The 20,949-nt window shown below is 43.9% G+C and overlaps 1 protein-coding gene across 2 annotated transcripts in view; it reads left to right on the forward strand.

Moving 5' to 3' along the window:
- Positions 1-20,949, forward strand: part of LOC115130454 (MAGUK p55 subfamily member 7-like) — a 246,094-nt gene that overhangs the window by 200,691 nt on the left and 24,454 nt on the right. For both annotated transcript variants that reach the window (XM_029661620.2, XM_029661619.2), the window contains 2 exons: positions 8,053-8,223; positions 14,496-14,576. In XM_029661620.2, the coding sequence (XP_029517480.1) occupies positions 8,053-8,223; positions 14,496-14,576 (252 nt within the window). The remainder of the gene's footprint in view (positions 1-8,052; positions 8,224-14,495; positions 14,577-20,949) is intronic.

Raw genomic sequence — 20,949 nt, forward strand, 5'->3', positions numbered from 1 at the left:
CTTGCACTGACACACTGGACCCTAACCACACTCTCACACATACTTACACTGACACCCCAACACACACAGACAAAATACATACGCCCACACTCACATAACATGCCCACCACACATAACATGCACACACATGCATACTGATGCCATACACACTTAAACACACACACACTTTCACACTCACCAGATACACCGCTGCTACTGTCTATTATCTATCATGTTGCCAAGTCAGTTTACCCCTACCTATATGTACAGTACAAAGCAACCTCAATTACCTACAGTGGCTGCTCAATTTAAGGTTTTGAGATTATGATGCGGGATTTAGAGGTAATTTGTGGTTTAGTACAATACCGTGCATCACTGCTTCATTGTTCCAGACCAGCACAAGGGGGAGTTAGAGCACTGATCATGCTTTTGGGTCCCATGGTGCTAATGTGTCTCTAACTGACAGTGAATGGGCGACATAAACCAAATAACTGTACACAACTTCAAAATTCAATTTCGATGAACTGAATGATGAGGATGAAGAAGATGATTTGAATTTAGAACAATAGTGTAAGAATTGCTATTCCTCTGTCCAGCACGCGCACACCCTGAAAAATACACGTATTTTTTTGTTTCTACTCGTCAGTACTGCTTACTCAAACTGTTGTTACACTAAGGTTTTTATTCTAAAAGAAGCAAAAATGTATAATTATATTCCATGATATTCTTAAGATATATGTGTTGACTGAATATAAGCAAGTGATGTCTGCTAAATAATCAAGTTGATGGTGCAGTCATATAGCCTCGGCACCTACATGAAGCTGAGTGACTCAGTCATATAGCCTCGGCACCTACATGAAGCTGAGTGACTCAGTCATATAGCCTCGGCACCTACATGAAGCTGAGTGACTCAGTCATATAGCCTCGGCACCTACATGAAGCTGAGTGACTCAGTCATATAGCCTCGGCACCTACATGAAGCTGAGTGACTCAGTCATATAGCCTCGGCACCTACATGAAGCTGAGTGACTCAGTCATATAGCCTCGGCACCTACATGAAGCTGAGTGACTCAGTCATATAGCCTCGGCACCTACATGAAGCTGAGTGACTCAGTCATATAGCCTCGGCACCTACATGAAGCTGAGTGACTCAGTCATATAGCCTCGGCACCTACATGAAGCTGAGTGACTCACTCGTTCATGGCTTTGGATCTAAATAAATAAGTACCAGCACTCTTTCTGATAGTCTTTAATAAAGAAATGTTTTGGTTATCCTGACCTGGACACCATGTATTATAATATCCCATTATGGGCTGTTAGCAGGACTCTTGCCAACACCTCTCTGTATTTTTGACACTTTGTGCAAGGCAATTGATCAGCATTAAAAACTTTGTGGATGGGGCCTCCCGAGTGGCGCAGCGGTCTAAGACCCTGCATCGCAGTGTAAACTGCATCGCTACAGATGCTGGTTCGATAACTGCCGGCCATGACCAGAAGACACATGAGGTGATGGTGGGCTTTTGGTTTCTCTCCCTCTAAAAACAGAAATAAATCATTCTAAATAACAAACTGGCTTTATTTACAAATTAGTAAAAATGTCTCACCCCATGTTCAAGAATAGCCTTTTCTCTCTCACTTTAGGTTATTTGAAATATCGTTATTTTTAAAACAAAGCGATTATTATTAATTATTTTAGAACTATATAAAAGGCCCTTAGATATTCTCACAGATCAGATTTGCCCTAACCAAAAATGCCCCTTAGATACTATTTTAGAATCCTCCAATCCTCTAAATCAAATTATTGGCTGAGAGTCACATCATTTAGTTTTTTTTCCCGATATACTGTGGGCCTACCGTAGGCAACATGAGCCTGACTAGAGTTGAGTAGTGTGCTGTTAAAAGTGGTGTATTTTATTTATTTAAAAAGCATATTCAAGTTAGAAGCAATAGGATTTGAAGCAATAGTCTACCCGCTGTGGTCAACTATTTCGGCACCGTTTCACGCTGCTCTGAGACAAGCTTGGGGACTGGTCTTGGTAAATCAATGAGATTTTTATTTTCACTGAATCTGGATTTGGGAATTGGTTAGACTACAATTAGGTTGTGGAAGTTAGGCTCTTAGTACTGTAGCCTACTCCCGACCGTCACGCTGTACAGCAGCCATATTTTCCGTTCCTTCCTCACGGAAACCCTGAGGGTTTTGTTTTTCGTTTTTCTTGGAATAGAAACACCATAATATTAAACAAATTAATTAAGCTACATTTCTTTAAATCAATCTATATTCTTACAAAAAAAGCCAATATTGAAGGCTATCAAATGCTTCTCAAAGATGCCTCTGGTGGTCAAACTAGCACTAACTAGCATTAATGGTAACAACGGGAAACTGTTGAGCATGAAAAACCCAGTAACATTGCAGTTCTTGACACACTCAAACCAGTGCGCCTGGCACCTATTACCATACCCTTTTCAAAGGCACTTAAATATGTTGTCTTCCCCATTCACCCTCTGAATGGCATATATTCACAATGTCTCAATTGTCTCAAGGATTAAAAGTCTTCTCCCCTTCATCTACACTGATTTAAGTGGATTTAACAAGTGACATCAATATATGGATCATAGCTTTAACCTGGATTCACCTGCTCAGTCTATGTCATGGAAAGAGCAGGTTTTCTTAATATTTTGTAATGTTGCGTATATAGACATGTTATTTTTACACATTATTTTCATTCGTTATTCACTGTGTAATTATTCCTCGTGTCTTTCTGTTTTTTATTAGATTTTTATGTTATCTTTAGCTCTGCATTGTTGGAAAAGGACCCGTGAGTGAGTAAGCATTTCACTGTCTATACCTAGTCGATAGCTTTTGTCTACGAATCATGTGACAGATAAAGTTTGATTTGATTATTATCATTCCACCCCAGGCTTTGCACGAGACAGGCCTAGAGGCCAGGTCCCACAATTTAATGCAAACACACGCACACACACGCGCACACACACACACACAGACACACACACACACACACACACACACAGACACACACACAAAAGCCAGGTAATACAACAGGTGGTTTTGCCATGATGGCTTCCCTGCCTGCACATCTCCTCCCTCCTCTCCTCTAGTCTGATTTTGTGAAAATGGCTGTAATTTCAATTCCTTTTGTGTTGTCATCTCAATGTTCGCCTACACATGACGTCTGGAATACTTGATCTCTGTATTGTTCTCAAGGTTCTCCTTTTACTTTTAACAGAAGAAATCTACAGATGTGTTTGTGTGTTACCTTGATTTTTTTTTTACTCTCAAGAAGCATCTGTTATTTTTTACGTACATTAATCTTCTCTTGTTATTTTTTGTATATATATATATATATATATATATTTTTTTTTTTTACAGTTTTGCACCATTTATTTTACAGACAGCAGCAGGATGTTAGTATCAGAACAGTGGGCAGTTTAGTATTCACTGTTTGTAAAGGCCCCCAGTTGCTCCCTTTGCACACATGCTGAATTTCCTACGCCACGGCTGTCAGATATTATTGCCCTTGGAAAGTGGGCTTGCAGGAGCACACTGGCAACTTCCAGGCAATTGTGTGTGTAATGGCAGCATGTGTCTTTTAATGTTTACACTGTGGCTCGATATGCTCCTTGTCATTTTTCTGTTGGGGTTTCTCTCTGAAAAGGGAGGGTGTGTGTGTGTGTGCGTACGTGTTTGCGTTCACTGTAGTAGGGGGCCACCGGCAATTACCCAGTCACGGTCAAGTGCGCTCCATTAAAACGTGCGTATGTGTACAGTATGTGTGTGTCCTGAGCAGGGAAAATGTCTCCGTATCCGAGCTCTTTGTCACGTGATGTGGCTACAACACAGGGCCATTACATCTAGGGGAGAAGGTCAAGGTGCAGGGTCAGGTGAACAATGAATTGAAAAAAAAAACGGTATTTTCCCCCTCCACACCATCATAAGGTCCTGCGTTGCCATGCATATCGAACATTCCTGCTCTACCAGCATACCTTCTATTCGCCCTAGCTAGTGGAAACGCTATTTCTACTGTCAAGACTCTACTATAACAGTCACATGCATGCACACAAACTCACACACTTCTCATGACCAAGATGGCTGGGGGCTGGTCCAGACCAAGAAGGTTGAGTCATTCATTTCTTTATATCTGGATTGAATACATTTCCAGCCTTCTCTCTCTGGTCTCATCTAATTCTGTCTCCAACAATAATGGAGATGATGACCGCTTCGCTGTGTGTTTGTGCGCGTGCGGGTGGGTGTGGCAGCATGTGTGTGTTCATGTACGTTCGTCCATATGTCTGTGTGTGTGTATGTGTGCCTATCTATGTCTACACGCGTGCGCTCTCAAACCTTGGATTTATTTATCCTTGGCCACGAATAGAGTGGAGGAGATGGGGGTTAGTTATTTTTCTGTTATTTGGATGGAGCTGTCTAGAAGGGTTTAAGTGATTTTGAAGGGCCCGGGATTACGGAGGGCCCTTCAACTACAGGAACAGAGATGTGAATTGACTGGCTGCAGCTGAGACTGGTAATGAAACGGCGTGCACCTGCCTCCCTGAAGGAAAACAAAGAGATTCCCTCTGACAGAGCCAATGAAACGAAGGCGCCTTCTGGCCGCCGAAAGGCCCCCTAATCGAATGGAACAACTTGTGCTAATCAGACCACAGTATTAGACCGATCGACTTGGGAGGGGGAAAGGGGGTAGTTTTTGGATCTGATTGAACCCACTCTGGAGTCTGTTTCTGTCCCAAATGGTACCCTATTCCCTATATAGTGCACTACTTTTGACTGCTGATATTATCAACCCAGCAATGGCTTAATAATAGTATTGTGGCTATTGCTATGATATTAACCATTAATGATGATGATGGCATTGTGCATGGTTTGCTGTTACAGTAATGTAGCTAGCAGCAGTGCATCTTTTCCACTGTGTGGCAAGCTGACGGCTAATTATGTCTGGCCGGGGTTCGGTTAGAGCAGTGGGGGTTTTAATGAGAAGGATACACCGCAGGAGAAATGGCACTGATAACATAGTCCTAAATCACAACGTGCTGTCCTGCCCATAGTGGAAATAAGTCTGCCCTGAATGTTAGCTGTAACACAATACCTAGACTCTAGGATACACACACACACACACATAGCTGTATATACAGTATATACACACACACACACACACACACTGAGACATGCCTTATTGCCACACATACACACATGCAGAATTAGCACAGCATTTGACTTACGACGTGTTTCATTTGTAACACAGTGTAGGTACTTCTCTATCCCTCATTAAGTGTCTGTTTGGAAAAGAACAAGCTCAAAATAATTTTGCTAGACGGTCTCTCTCTTTTGGAGCACATCTGCACAGTGCTCGTCCGACACGCGCTTCGCAGTTTCTCTATGTTTTGGAAAGTATTAAAGGTTTGGATCAGTTTTTTTTTCCTTTTCTTTTTTTCTCTTCAGTCCATCATTTTCATGCTGTCTTAATCTTACTGGTTCATCTTGCATCATATAGCTGGGTTTCATTAATCACTGTTTAAAATAAAGAAAAGAGAAAGGGAGAGAGAGAGAGAGAGACCTACTGCCATGTGCAGAAATGTGATATTAGGTGTCCTAGGTTTGGCGATTTTGGCTTAATCAACATCTGTCAGATATATGAAGATGCGCTTTTCAAATTCGGCATATATTTATTTTTGTTTGATACTGCCGTACTGTAGAGCATTCAAACCAGACCATTTGTTTGGGTCACTTCACGGTGGTTGTCATGTCTGATTGATGCATGTCCGTGGAATGCCACCACCGCAGACTTCCTTACACACACACACACACACACATACATACATACTGTTCACATACACACGCACACCCACATACATACATACCATCTCCCCAAAATAGTCTGAGAAGAATGAGAAGTCCTAGACTAGCAGTTGTATAACAAGGACAAGCATGAAACAACTGGGAGTAAATTCACAAAGCAGAAGTGAATTACATGGAAACTCATTTCTCCCTCTAAATTTTAGTTCTCTTTTATTTATATTTTTGGTGTAATACTTTTTACCCCTTTTTATCACAAATTTCGTGACATCCACCTGGTAGTTAGCCGTTTCCCATCGCTGCAACTTCCGTACGGACTCGGGAGAAGCAAAGGTCGAGAGCCACGCGTCCTCTGAAACATGAATCTGCCAATCCGCACTGCTCACTTACCCCGGAAGCCAGCTGCACCAGTGTGTTAGAGGAAACACCGTACAACTGCTGACCGAAGTCAGCATGCATGCGCCTGGCCTGCCACAAGGAGTCGCTAGAGAAGGATGTCCCGGCCAGCCAAACCCTCCCCTAACCCGGACTACGCTTGGTCAATTGTGTGCCGGCTCATGGGTCTCCCGGTCGCCTGTTGCGACACAGCCTGGGATCGAACCCATGTCTATAGTCTATATATATATGTCTATAGTGACGCCTCAAGCACTGCGATGCAGTGCCTTAGACCACTGCGCCACTCAGGAGTAGTTTTCTCTTTGACCTCTAGAGTGGAGAACGAGGAAGAGGTCAATGTACTTAAAACGCACCAGACAGGTTCAAAAGGCTCAGATGAATCACATCTCTCTGTGTCCCAAATGGCCCTATATGGTGCACTACTTTTGACCTGGGCCTATAGGGGATAGGGTGCCATTTTGGCTGCTTCCTCTGACATGAGAGAAGTTACATCAGAGGTACATGGCATAAACTGAGGCTGGGAGGAGAAATGGATAGGAATGTGGCAATAATGTTTTTATGGTCTTTGAGAATATGACATAAAAGCTTTAGACCACACTACGTATGATCCTTATATGAGCTGCACAGATAGCTATGTACGTGCGAAAAGAGGGTTGAAATGCATTGCAGGTCGTTTGGTGGAAAAAGTTAATGTGCTTGAGTGATAGGGCTGTGTCCCAAATGGAACCATATCCCCTATATTTGCACTACTTTTGACCAGAGCCCTATGGGCCTTGGTCAAAGTTGTGCACTACATATGGAATAGGCTGCCATTTGGGGCGCAGATTTGATCACAGAGAAACCGTTTGGCTTAGTGTTCAGTACTCTCACCTACAGCACAGATATGACTCTCAATATGTTACACTTGTCGTACATAAAACCAGAAATGCACTGTTGCCAAGATAATAACAATAATAACTGTTCATCTGTATTCTGCAGGCATTTTGTACAAAGGGCACAAATACAGTGCCTTCAGAAAGTATTCATACCCCTTGACTTATTCCAGCTTGAATTCAAAATGGATTAAATAAATACAATCTCACCCATCTACACACAATACCCCATAATGACAATGTCAAAACATGTTTTAAGAAATGTTTGCAAATGTATTGAAAATAAAATGCAGAAATATTATATTTACATAATTATTCACACCCCTGAGTCAATACATTCTAGAAGCATCTTTGGCAGTGATTACAGCTGTGAGTCTTTCTGGGTAAGTCTCTAAGAGCTTTCCACTCTTGGATCGTGCAAGATTTGGCAAATTTTCCTTTCAAAATTCTTCAAGCTCAGTCAAATTGGTTCTTGATCATTGCTAGACAACCATTTTCAGGTCTTGCCATAGATTTTCAAGTATATTTAAGTAAAAACGGTAACTTGGTCACTCCCCAGTCCTTAACAGTTACAAGCATAACCATAACATGATGCAGCCACCACTATGCTTGAAAATGTGGAGAGTGGCGCTCAGTAATGTGTTGTATTTGATTTGCCCCAAACATAACACTTTGTATTCACGACAAAAAGTGAATTGCTTTGCCACATTTTTTGCAGTATTACTTTTAGTGCCTTGTTGTAAACATGGATGCATGTTTTGGAATATATTAATATTTTATTCTGTACCCAAAAATCTCAATTTAATAAATGTTTAATTCAGGCTTTAACACAACAAATTGTGTATAAAGTCAAAAGGGTGTGAATACTGTCTGAGGGCACTGGTACATACTGTGCACACACAGCCTCCTTTCTTCCCCTTATTGACTGACTAAACATTCTCTTTCTCACTCCCCCCTCCACCTCTCTCTGATTTGTAGCTGGTTTTCGCCGGAGCTTCCGCCTCAGCAGGCGAGACAAGAAGACCAACAAATCCATGTATGAGTGTAAGAAGAGTGAGCAGTACGACATGGCTGACGTGCCCACGTACGAGGAGGTGACTCCCCACTGCAGGCAGAGTGGGGCCAAGCATAGGCTTGTGGTCCTCGTCGGTGAGTAACACACACACACACACAGACACAAACACACACACAGTCAGTCAGTCAAACACACACACAGAAACAAACACACACACACAGTCAGTCACACACATACACACAGGCAATGGCAGAGTGGTGCCAAGTAACTGACTACTACCACCATGGGGGACTGGGAACAGGGGGACTGGGCTGGTGGTCCTGCTGTAGTCGGTGAGTAACTGACTACTACCACCATGGGGGACTGAGAGCAGGGGGACTTGGCTGGTGGTCCTGCTGTAGTCGGTGAGTAACTGACTACTACCACCATGGGGGACTGGGAACAGGGGGACTGGGCTGGTGGTCCTGCTGTAGTCGGTGAGTAACTGACTACTACCACCATGGGGACTGAGAGCAGGGGACTTGGCTGGTGGTTCTGCTGTAGTCGGTGAGTAACTGACTACTGCCACCATGGGGGACTGGGAGCAGGGGGACTGGGCTGGTGGTCCTGCTGTAGTCGGTGAGTAACTGACTACTACCACCAGGGGACTGAGAGCAGGGGGACTGGGCTGGTGGTCCTGCTGTAGTCGGTGAGTAACTGACTACTACCACCAGGGGACTGAGAGCAGGGGGACTGGGCTGGTGGTCCTGCTGTGGTCGGTCCTACTACCACCAGGGACTGAGAGCAGGGGACTGGGCTGGTGGTCCTGCTGTAGTCGGTGAGTAACTGACTACTACCACCAGGGGACTGAGAGCAGGGGGACTGGGCTGGTGGTCCTGCTGTAGTCGGTGAGTAACTGACTACTACCACCATGGGACACCAGGGGACTGCTAGGCTGTTGGAATTGGAAAGGCAGAGGCCATTGTTTAAGTCTAAAACTGGTTTCCCCAGAAAGAGAGAGCTTGTGAAAGAGAGGGAAAGAGAGCTTGAGAAAGAGAGGGAAAGAGAGATTGAGAAAGAGAAGGAAAGAGAGCTTGAGAAAGAGAGGGAAAGAGAGCTTGAGAAAGAGAAGGAAAGAGAGCTTGAGAAAGAGAGGGAAAGAGAGTTTGAGAAAGAGAGGGAAAGAGAGATTGAGAAAGAGAGGGAAAGAGAGCTTGAGAAAGAGAGAGCGAGAGAGAGGCTGTTTTCTTGTTTTCCAGTTTTTAATATTGCAGATAGATTGTAGGTTCCATCAATTGAATTGTCTGCATAATTTATAATCCCCCTTATTTATTTATTTTTCTCTATACCCCCCACCCTACCATCCCTACCCTGATTGGTGTAAACTAACAGATAACAATTATTCTACTGCTACTTACAGCTATTTTCTCTCACATCTACGGTACCTGTAGTTAAATAATTATATTCCTAATTTCAAGTGCTGGATTTTCACCCACAGTGGCCAATCCAACATTTATTCTGATTTTAACTCCAACACTCTGATGTCCACAGATTATCCCATCTTTCCCAGTATAATGCCATTTAGCTATTTGTTTTGCAATACATGCAAACCCCCTTAACTTTCAAATCCCTGGAGGAATCTACAGGGCTGGCAGGCTGGGGATTCAGTCATATTTGGTGCTTTTCATTTACAGCACCTTGCTCTGACTCTCAATGTTCATTTTCCCTCTTTCTTTAGACTACAGAATTGTTAACACTTGCCTTTAAGGCAGGTATTTCAAAGTCCTCCAGAAGGCTTTGTAAAGTGCCAAACTCTTGAAATGAATTTAGCTGCATTTTTTTATTGTTTCTTTTGTAGCTTTGAGTAAAGCTTTGTGCCAACGACTGGTGGAACAATAACGTTAAGCCCAGGTGCAACAAAATTAAGACTTACAACCTGAATAGAAATATTGGAACTATTATTGCAAATGACACAAATAATGAATGTATACTTCACACATCGCTTTTTCTTCTCAAGGTTAGATATCCTACCGATCGGTGCAGCTGGATATGAATCATTCTTCTTTCTGACGATATTGCTCTCTTTCTTTTTTTATGCTCTTATTAACAGAAGGAAACAGAGAGGCTTGTGTCGAAGCAAAGGCTGTTTTAGCATGATTTGACCAGGCCTTGGTGTAGTGAAATGCAGTGGTATGGACTTCATCATAGGGTGTTGCTAATTAGCTAGCCCATTTTCTTGCCAGGCAGCATGTCCGGTTGTGCAGCACAGTGGAAGCCTCCACAGCCTCTCTCTCTGTAACTCTAATGTAAATATTTTCAATTGACTTCTGTAAACTGGACAACAACCACACCTAACGAAGCAAAGGACAAAAGGAGAGATCTGATGTTATGTTTCCTCTCCTTTATGCTCTCCTTTCTTTACTCCCCCCTGAAGTTGTCCCGCTGTTGTCTTATAAGGAACTCACGAGGAACACGATTTCTCTCTCCCTTCCTCAATCTATCTCGATTTTAAACGTCAGGCACCTCGTTATGGGGGTAAAGTGAAGTCGGTGTGTCGGTCCTCTAAACACTGCACCATGCAGTCTTCTGTGCTGAGCTTGCCTTGGCCCCATCCTCATTCCTCTTTCCATCTCCACTGACACACAGCCACACTCCACTCAAAAGTAAAACAGCATTCTTCTCGTTGTTTTCCTATTGGAAGGAAGGTCCCTGGAGCATCCAACATCCGTCGAGCTATGTATTCCTCAGTGTGGATGTAAAGTCAAAAATCAGCGCTAACGAACAACGTAGACCTTATACTCTCCCTACTCTTATTAGCATGGATGTCGGTAACCAAGAGATTGCATTACAGAGTTCAAATCAAGATGCTTATCTGCGGGGCCAATAAAAATATATATTTTACACATACACAGTTCACTGAAAACCACTGATGTTTTCTCAAATGAAATCTGATTATTTATCAGAGCCAATTGATATGTTTACCTCTACATTCTTCCCTGTTTTACTGTAAAGCTAAGGTCAATTTAGTTTCACTAGAATCTGATATTCTTACCGTAAGTGGAAAAATGTAAGACATCGAATGAGATTTAATACGTTTGTGGCCTTATGATATTGTTCAGCATATAGTTGTCGTCCTAGGCTTATTGGGCTGAAGAGAGCAGGGTAGGCATTGGGAGTCTGAGGTTACTCTAGCCCTGCCTGCTCTGTCTGGCCGGGTGGTGGGAGGCAGTGGAGGTTGGATAGGCCTCACACCGTCCACATCGCCCCTTCGCTTCCCCTCAGCTCTAACTCTATGTGATATGCTCTGCGTTTGGCCTGGAAGTTATTAAGACTTCAGATATTAAAGGCGGTTTCTCTAATGAGGGCAGTAATGCAGGCTGACACTTTTACTGGCACTGCAACCTGCCTGCCTGTAGCGGAGTAGAGGAGGGCAGGAGCACCGACCCACCACGTTCCCTCCTTCCCGATGGCTTGGGGAGAGAGAGGGGGGAGACGCAATACAACACAACTCAACACACTATAACAATCAAGTATAATCCAGAAACAATTGCAAAGAAATATGCTTTTTTATTTTATAAGGTTGCCATTGTATTGGAGATTGTTAAAAACAAACAATGCACAATAGAGCGGTCTCTTTATTTCTGCTCGTTCTGACAATAAGCCCCAGACCAGAGACCACAGTGTAGTGTAGGCCTCACGGGCAGCGTATTGAATTGGCAGACGATAGCACAAATGGAATCCACCACAGGCCTTAATGGCCGTCCGAGGCATTCTGAAGAATGTCCTCCGCCGTACATCAGATGTAGAGATAGTGAGAGGATGTGTCCCAAACAGTACCCTGTTCCCTATAGGTCCTGGTCAAAAAGTAGTGCACTATTAAGGGTATAGGGTGACATTTGGGACTTGGAGAGGGAGCGATGTAGAAGGTGAGAATGGTGTAATGAGAGCTGTAGAAGTGTAAGGGAGCGTGAGTCATTTGTCATCCCACGGTGAGGTGCTCGTAGTGGGGCCTGATACCGCCGGGAAGAGGGGCCAACAACCACCGCTGCTCAGCTCTACTCCGCATTACTTCATACAAACAACCGTGTTTGAACTAAAAACTCTGATCTCTGGGGCTGTGTACCAAATGGCTCCCTATTCCCTTTATAGTAAACAGCCCTATTGGCCCTGGTCAAAAGTATTGCACTATAAAGGGAATTGACTGACATTTGGGAAGCAGACCTAGACTGGGGGGTAGTAGCATGGCCGCCTGCAGCCTGCTTCTCTGTCTTACCACTGTTCTGAGATACGGGTCATAAAAGGCCTGTATTAGTGCGCTCCAGCGCCTTTAACACCTACAACAACATGCCAGATCTCCGCCGCCACACACACACACACATCCGTCTTTAAACAGCACAGTCACACACACACACACACACGCATCCTTCTTTAAACAGCACAGTCACATTCCTTGTGGTCTCTCAAAACAAATTTAAAAAGTTAACTCCGTTTCCTCGTCTTAATAAATCTACGTGGCGAGGAGCGTCAAGACCCCTTTTGGACTTTTTCTCTAAAAACTCTCCTGAAAGATTGATTGCCGTCTTCACGCGGCCATGTGCTGTTTATGTGAGATGGCGACCGCACTTTGCTAGAGCCCGTCGGCCCGCGCTATTGGTCGATCTCTCCTTTTTATTTTTCTTACACAGGGAACAGAGGATGAATGTGCTGAGGAAACAGCTTTTATCACTTACAGGGACCATGTGACGGAGGACATATGGCCGAGCGGTAAACTAGGGCTGTGTCTCAAATGGTATTCTATTGTCTATGTAGTGCACTGCTTTTGACCACTGCTCATAGGGAATAGGATGCCATTTGGGAAGCAGCCTAGGACTAGAGCGTGTTACGAGTGTTATTGTCTGTCTGCATCAGGACTGTAGGTGTGTGTTGCGTGGCCTGAAGTGGCTCTCTGTCTCATTCTCACACACACACACACCGGCTCTAAAAGGCAGTCTGTTTGCACCTGTTTATCAGAGCAGCTTAAAACCTCTCTGGATGGACGGATGGACGGGGGGGGTGAAGTGTAGGTTAACGCACCAGATAGGACAGAGACAAACAGACAGGGAGAATAGGATCCACACTCTGATGTCTAACAGTACAGCGCTTGTGTTCAACTTCAGCTTATAACCCCATCTCCCTATTTTTTCTCTCTCTCGCTCTCACTCTCTTTTTCCACCTCATCCACATCAGTGAGTGAACTCAATGTCCATTTGTTTTAGATGGCGGCCTGCTAAACACATTTGCCTGCGAAAATGAATTTCCAATAGGGCCTGATGCGTTCGTGGTGCCTGCCCAGAACGACAACCATGTCAGGAATTCCGTCCAGGATCAACCCTGCCTTTGTGCCTTTCTACAAGCGGACTGTATAGAGCAGCTGTGGAGCTAGTTGCCGCGGTAATGCTTCTAGAACCAGGGGCATGGAACCTTGTACTTCCGGAATTGATTGTTGTCCACACTATTTGAAGACATCTATATGGAGACTGTTTGAATTAGCCTCATATATCAGCTTAGCCATTCCTGCTGAAGTCATCGAGTATATCTTTTCAGGAGGGTGTAGAGGGAGACAGGGGGAAGATAGAGAGGGGGAGATGTCAGAGGTGGGAGCGCAAGGCTCTGGAGCCGCAGACAAATCAATATTGCATTACCCCCCTTCTCTCTCTCTCTTTCGCTCTCCCGCTCTCTCTCTCACCCTCCTTACATCTCTCCATCCCTATCTCCCTCTCTCGCTCTATCCCTCCCTCTCTCCATCCCTCTCTCCCTCTTCCCTACTGCTCTCCTCCCCTTCCTCCCTCCCTCTCTCCAGTAGATGTGATGGAAAACCCAGCTGCCCACTGGGACGGGTCCTTGTTGATTTTTCAGGCTGTTCAGGGAAACACAACAAAGTGCTCTCTTGGCAGGCCCTTTTGGTGCTGCAATCCTCTCTCTCTCCCTCACTCCTCTCCTCCTTTTCTCCTCCTGTCACTACACCCCAGTCATATTTACAGTAGTGAGAGCACAGAGGCCTCGGTCAGTGAGTTTCACAATCTGGCCCTCTCAGTTCCAAACCGTGGACCGAGGTGTATGTGTATGTGTGTGGGTCTGCCTTCAGTAGGTCTGTAAACACCAGCACACAAACGGTCGGTGCTGAAACTTGGCCTGAGCTCCATTTGTCAGTGTCTGTCATTGGCGTATGGGACGGAAAACATTCCGCTGCGTCCTGTCCTGGACCTGGCCTCCACTGCCTCGCTCCTCCGGCCCGGCCTCTCGCTAGCCCACCTTCATTATGAGGAGGCAGTGATGACTGCATGACTGATGTTGTTTTAATAATGCTAATCTCCCTTTCTCTTCCTCCCTCCTTCCGTCCCTCTCTGCCTCTCTCTCTTGCTCACTCTTTGTCTTTGTCTCTCTGCAGGTCCCGCGGGGGTAGGTCTAAATGAGCTGAAGAGGAAGCTGCTGATCTCTGACCCCCGACACTTCAGCGTTACCGTGCCACGTAAGTCTACCCGCTTGTGACCCGTAGTTACAGTTAGACACGCACACACACACACGCATACACATACAACAGTATTTCCACCCGCCGCTGACCCAGACTGGTGGAGGTGTGCGTGTGTCCAGCTGCCGCTGACCCGTAGACTAGAACATCTCTGCCAGACTAGGAGTGTGTGTGTGTGTGGGGGGGGGGGGGTCTCTCTTCGGTTGTGATCAGTCTGAGTTTAGATATCCTCTCCTCCATATGTTTTGGATCCTTTTATTGGCAGATGGTTTTAGGGTCTGAAGTAGTCATTTGGTTTCCTCCTCAGCCTCTCTCACCATCCCCAGACAGTGAGACTGACAAGCAACAGGATGGATGCTCTTGTCTTTGTAATCAATAATAATAGAAGCTCTGGTCTGTATCAGATGGTTATGGAGACAAGTTGCTCTGTCTGCATCCCAAATGACACCCTGTTCACTATGTAGTGCACTACTTTTTACCGGGGCAGATGAAGCTGTGTACAAAATATTTTTTCCCCATGACATAGACTGACCAAGTGAATAAAAAATATTTTACCAGGTAAGTTGACTGAGAACACATTCTCATTTACAGCAATGACCTGGTGAATAGTTACTGAGATAAATGAGCCAATTGGAAGCTGGGGATGATTAGGTAGTCATGATGGTATGATTGGGAATTTGTCCAGGACACCAGGATTAACACCCCTACTCTTACGGTAAGTACCATGGGATCTTTGTTGACCACAAAGAGTCAGGATATCCGTTTAACGTCCCATCCGAAAGACAGCAATGTCCCAAATCACATCCCTGGGGCATTGGGATAATAATTAAAAAATTTACCAGAGAATAGAGTGCCTCCTACTGGCCCTCCAACACCACTTCCAGCAGCATCTGGTCTCCCATCCAGGGACCAACCCTGGTTAACTTCAGAGGCAAGCCAGCAGTGGGATGCAGGGTGGTATGCTGTTGACCAAACGCTATGATCCCTTATTGATGTCACCTGTTGAATCCACTTTTATCAGTGTAGATGAAGGGAGGAGACAGGTTAAAGAACGATTTTTAAGCCTCGAGACAAGTGTGACATGGATTGTTTATATGTGCCATTCGGAGGGTGAATGGGGAATACAAAATATTTAAGTGCCAGGTGCACCGATTTAAGTGTGTCAAGAACTGCAACGCCGCCGAGTTTTTCATGCTCAACTGTTTCCCATGTGTATCAAGAATGGTCCACCACCAAAAGGACATCCAGCCAACTTGACACAACTGTTGGAGTCAACATAGCTTTTGACACCTTGTATTCCATGCCCCAACTAATTGAAGCTGTTCTGAGGGCAAAAGGGGTTGCACTCAATATTAGGAAGGTGTTCCTAATGTTTTGTACACTCAGTGTATAGGGAATAGGGTGCCATTAGTTTCTGGCTGGATTCCCACAGTGAGCTGAACCCTCACACACAATGACTGGTAGTGTACACTGAACGTACAGGGTTCCAGGTTAGATTCTAAACTGAGGCCAAATGTCCCCTGTGATTTTTAAACTGGTAAGAAATCGGACAATCACCCTGGATGAAGGGGTTTTAGCGTTCTGCTGCCAATTTGGTTTTCGCCTTCGTGGTTGTTGATAAGGGTGAAGGTCCATAGACCCATGCACGGAGGCACACACAGAAACACTCATAAACACTGAGGTGTCTGGGAGTGACTAACGCCAAGGCGTTGCTCTCAGGCTGGGGGACTGTGCGTCTCAAGGCCCCAGTCCTCCAGACAGACACATACACTCTCACACACACACACCCTCTCTCTCACACACACACACACACACACTCTCAGACCCAGGCGAGTGGAGTGGTTCTCCTCCTGAGTGTAATTGTCGGTTTTTCGCAGCCCGTATGACAAGCCGAGAGTGATGGAGGAAACAGTGCTTTATTTTCTACCTCCTGAAGAAATGCCATTCCACTGCCTCATGTTTTGGCACCACCACTGTACACCCTTCCCCTCTCTCTCTCCTCTCCCTCCCCACTCTCCACCTCCCTCCATCTATAAGAACAAAATGACAGCTTGCCATAATGCTGGACACCATCCAGCACTATAATGCTTGTGACTTTGACTCACACCGCTGCCAACGCTGAGATTTTAACTTTTTCTAGGGTTTTTTTCAGCGTGGAGGAGCAAAAAACTATTTCTGAGCCCACAAGCCCTAACCAAGGCCAACATGTTAGAACAAATGAATTGGTTTGATTTATGCAGTTAAGCTGAGTAATTGCATATTTACTGCAGGCTAGCTGGCAAATGTGCGAGGAGGAGAGGAAAAAGGGAAACTGTTGATATTAATTGCCATGATTGTAACATGCAGCGTGGCATAATGGATGTGTCCCATTCTACGTCTGACACTTGAAATGTCACTGGTATTAAAATCCCATCGCAGTCACTCTTTTCCCCATAGTTCCTGCTGTTAATTGTTCACAAATGTGACCCATGGTTGTATGTATAATAGGCCCCAGACATAGTCTAACCCCTTATAGATGATGACATATAGTGTACTAGACCTCTGTGTTTCATTGAGAGGGAAAGGGTCTCGGAAAGTATCTATTTTCCCCTTTTTATTTGATCACTGCCAACGTACAGGCTACAGATGGATTTATTTAACACTTGCTGCTACCCCCTTTGTTAATAAAAAAAACGACATATTTCTGAAGTTAAGGCTTTTTCTTCCCTCCCTGTATATGTCAAATGTAAACCAGCCAGTCAGAAACACTAAAATGATTGCAATAAGCCAATTAGGATAGGGGTTAAACATTTTGATTTGAGGCCAGAATCACTGACAGATATTTTCCATGATTGGGGAATGAAATTCATTTCAGATTCCTTTGTTGCACCGTAAATATTTCCTATGCCACTGAGCAGATGGTAAATAATATGGATTTGTTTTGTCTATATGTACTGAAAGCAAGGGCGTAATGGAAGCCCCTGCAGCCCACGCAAGGCTGGGGGGTCCATGGGCTCTGGGGGCCTATGAGCCCATCATCTCACACCAATGTCTATATTTGATTATTTATTTAAAAAAATAATTTTGACAGTAACCCTCCTTTTTCATTTCCACATGTAGCAAGTAAAGTGTTTTGTATTGTCCAATCGACACTAAACAAAAATATAAAAATAACATGCAACAATTTCAAAGGTGATCCTGAGTTGAGTTCATATAAGGAAATCTGTGAATCTAAATAAAATCATTAGAACCAAATATATGGATTTCACATGACTGGGAATACAGATATGCATATGTTGGTCATAAATATATATATTTTTAAAGTAGGGGCGTGGATAAGAAAACCAGTCAGTATCTGGTGTGATCACCAATTGCCTTATGCTTCGCGACACATCTCCTTCGCATAGAGTTGATCAGGCTGTTGATTGTGGCCTGTGGAATGTTGTCCCACTCCTCTTCAATGGCTACATTTCTTCACCAAATGTAATAGCATTTCCTATTTTTAACAAGAGTAATAGTTAATATATTACATTTACACAAATCCTGGATGCTTTTAAAAATATCTATATATTTATTACTTTCCAAATAAATGTTATATTTCAATGAAAATACATGGGTAGCCATGTACCAGCTGCGATGCCTTATGCAAGGTGGAGGGTCCTACTTCCACTGGCAACAACAGCTCTGGTGGACATTTCTGCAGTCAGCATGCGAAATGCACACTCCCACAAAACTTGAGACATCTCTGGCATTGTGTTGTGTGACAAAACTACACATTTTAGAGTGGCTTTTTAATGTACCCAGCACAAGGTGCACCTGTGTAATGGCCATGCTGTTTAGTCAGTTTCTTGGTATGCCACACCTGTCAGGTGAATAGATTATCTTGGCAAAAGAGACATGCTCACTAAAAGGGATGGAAACAAATTTGTGCACAACATTTGAGAGAAATAAGCTTTTTGTGTGTATGGAACATTTCTGGGATCTTTTATTTAATGAATCATGGGACCAACACTTTACATATATTTTTGTTCAGTATACAGGGGTAGTAGGCAAGTCAGACAGACAATATTGTTTTTTTTTGGCCTCGGCCAACTTACCTAATTGGCTTTCAAGTTTAAAAAAAAGTTAGGTCGGACTCGAATGGAGAGTGAGTGCATTATTCAAGATGGATAAACTAAAGGCAAGACCAAGTGGTGCACAAAAATGCAGCAAAAAAGCTTGATTTGTTTAAGCTCATGCCAAATTGCTGAAGATCAGCAAAGCTACCACCTCATCCTCGACTCATGAAAAACCATCACAGGTGTAAGCTACCAGGCCTACTTACAGTATGTAGCAGCTAGCACTAGCTGCCTCCCAGTCCTGACAGAGACCTCACTGTCCAGGCCCGGCAATGACAGTGGCCTTGCTCCTCCTCTTCTTCCTACCCTCGAGAATAGTGACTGTTCCTGTAGCCAGCCCTCCTCCTCCCCTCTCCCAGAAAACTTAGTTTGTTGATGAGTACTTGATTATTTGCAGAGTCTAGTTCTTCCTCTCGTCTCTTTTGGGAAGGATCGATTTACCGTTTTCAAACTGAGCAACAGATCCAGTAAATCACGTACACTACCAGTCAAAAGTTTTAGAACACCAACTCATTCAAGGATTTTTCTTCATCTTTACTATTTTCTACGTTGTAGAATGTAGTGAAGACATCAAAACTATGAAATAACATATATGGAATCATATAGTAACCAATTTTATATTTGAAATTCTTCAAAGTAACCACCCTTCACCTTGTTGACAGCTTTGCACACACTTTGCATTCTCTCAATCAGCTTCACCTCGAATGCTTTTCCAACAGTATTGAGGGAATTCCCACAAATGCTGAGCACTTGTTGGCTGCTTTTCCTTCACTCTGCGGTTCAACTCATCCCAAGCCATCTCAATTGGGTTTTGAGGTTGGGGGATTGTGGAGGCCAGGGCATCTGATGCAGCACTCCATCACTCTCCTTCTTGGTCAAATAGCCCATGCACAGCCTGGAGGTGGGTTGGGTCATTGTCCTGTTGAAAAACAAACACATGATAGTCCCACTTAGCTCAAACCAGATGGGATGGCGTATCACTGCAGAATGCTGTAGTAGCCATGCTGGTTAAGTGTGCCTTGATTTCTAAATAAATCACAGACAGTGTCACCAGCAAAGCACCCCCACACCATCACACCTCCTCCTCCATGCTTTATGGTGGGAAATACACATGAGGAGATCATCCGTTCACCCACACCGCTTCTCACAAAGACATGGCGGTTGGAACCAAAAAATCTCCAATTTGGACTCCAGACCAAAGGACACATTTCCACCGGTCTAATGTCCATTGCTCGTGTTTCTTGGCCCAAGCAAGTCTCTTCTTCTTATTGATGTCCTTTAGTAGTGTTTTCTTTGCAGCAATTCGACCATAAAAGGCCTGATTCCTCTGAACAGTTGATGTTGAGATGTGTCTGTTACTTGAACTCTGTGAAGTATTTATTTGGGCTGGTAATGAACTTATCCTCTGCAGCAGAGGTAACTCTGGGTCTTCCATTCCTGTGGCGGTTCTTATGATAGCCAGTTTCATCATAACGCTTGATTGTTTTTGCGACTGCATTGAAGAAACTTTCAAAGTTCTTGAAATTTTCCATATTGACTGACCTTCATGTCTTAAAGTAATAATGGACTGTCGTTTCTCTTTGATTATTTGATCTGTTCTTGCCATAATATGGACATAGCCCTATTTGATAAAATACCATATTCTGTACCCCCCTACCTTGTCACAACACAACTGATGGCTCAAACGCATTAAGAAGGAAAGAAATTAGACAAATTAACTTTTAAGAAGGTGCACCTGTAAATTAAAATGTATTCCTCATGAAGCTGGTTGAGAGAATGCCAAGAGTGTGCAAAGCTGTCATCAAGATAAAGGGTGGCTACTTTGAAGAATCTCATATATAAAATATATTTAGATTTGTTTAACACTGTTTTGTTTACTACATGATTCCATATGTGTCATTTCATAGTTTTGATGTCTTCACTATTATTCTACAATAGTAAAAATAAGGAAAAACCCTTGAATGAGTAGGTGTTCTAAAACTTTTGACTGGTAGTATAGGTGTTCGCCCGTGAACTCCACTGGCCACTCACATAACAACATACAGTATGCAAAAAGAACACCTTTGTCCCTGCCCCTCCACTCTGTTCCGATGACTGAGGCCACATCCCAGAAAGGACCACATCTCAGGCACGTGCCAAATTATTATTTTTTTAAAGGAGGAAAAAACGGTAAACCTGGCGTGGTGGTTGCAGGAATGGTGATAAAAGTTTAATAGTTTGTTTTGGAGCTGGTTGGAGCGTGCAGACAATTTGTCTGAGGAGTGTAACGGAGTTGA

The sequence above is a fragment of the Oncorhynchus nerka genome, linkage group LG6 (genome assembly GCF_034236695.1).
Source record: "Oncorhynchus nerka isolate Pitt River linkage group LG6, Oner_Uvic_2.0, whole genome shotgun sequence".
Classification (NCBI taxonomy): domain Eukaryota; kingdom Metazoa; phylum Chordata; class Actinopteri; order Salmoniformes; family Salmonidae; genus Oncorhynchus; species Oncorhynchus nerka.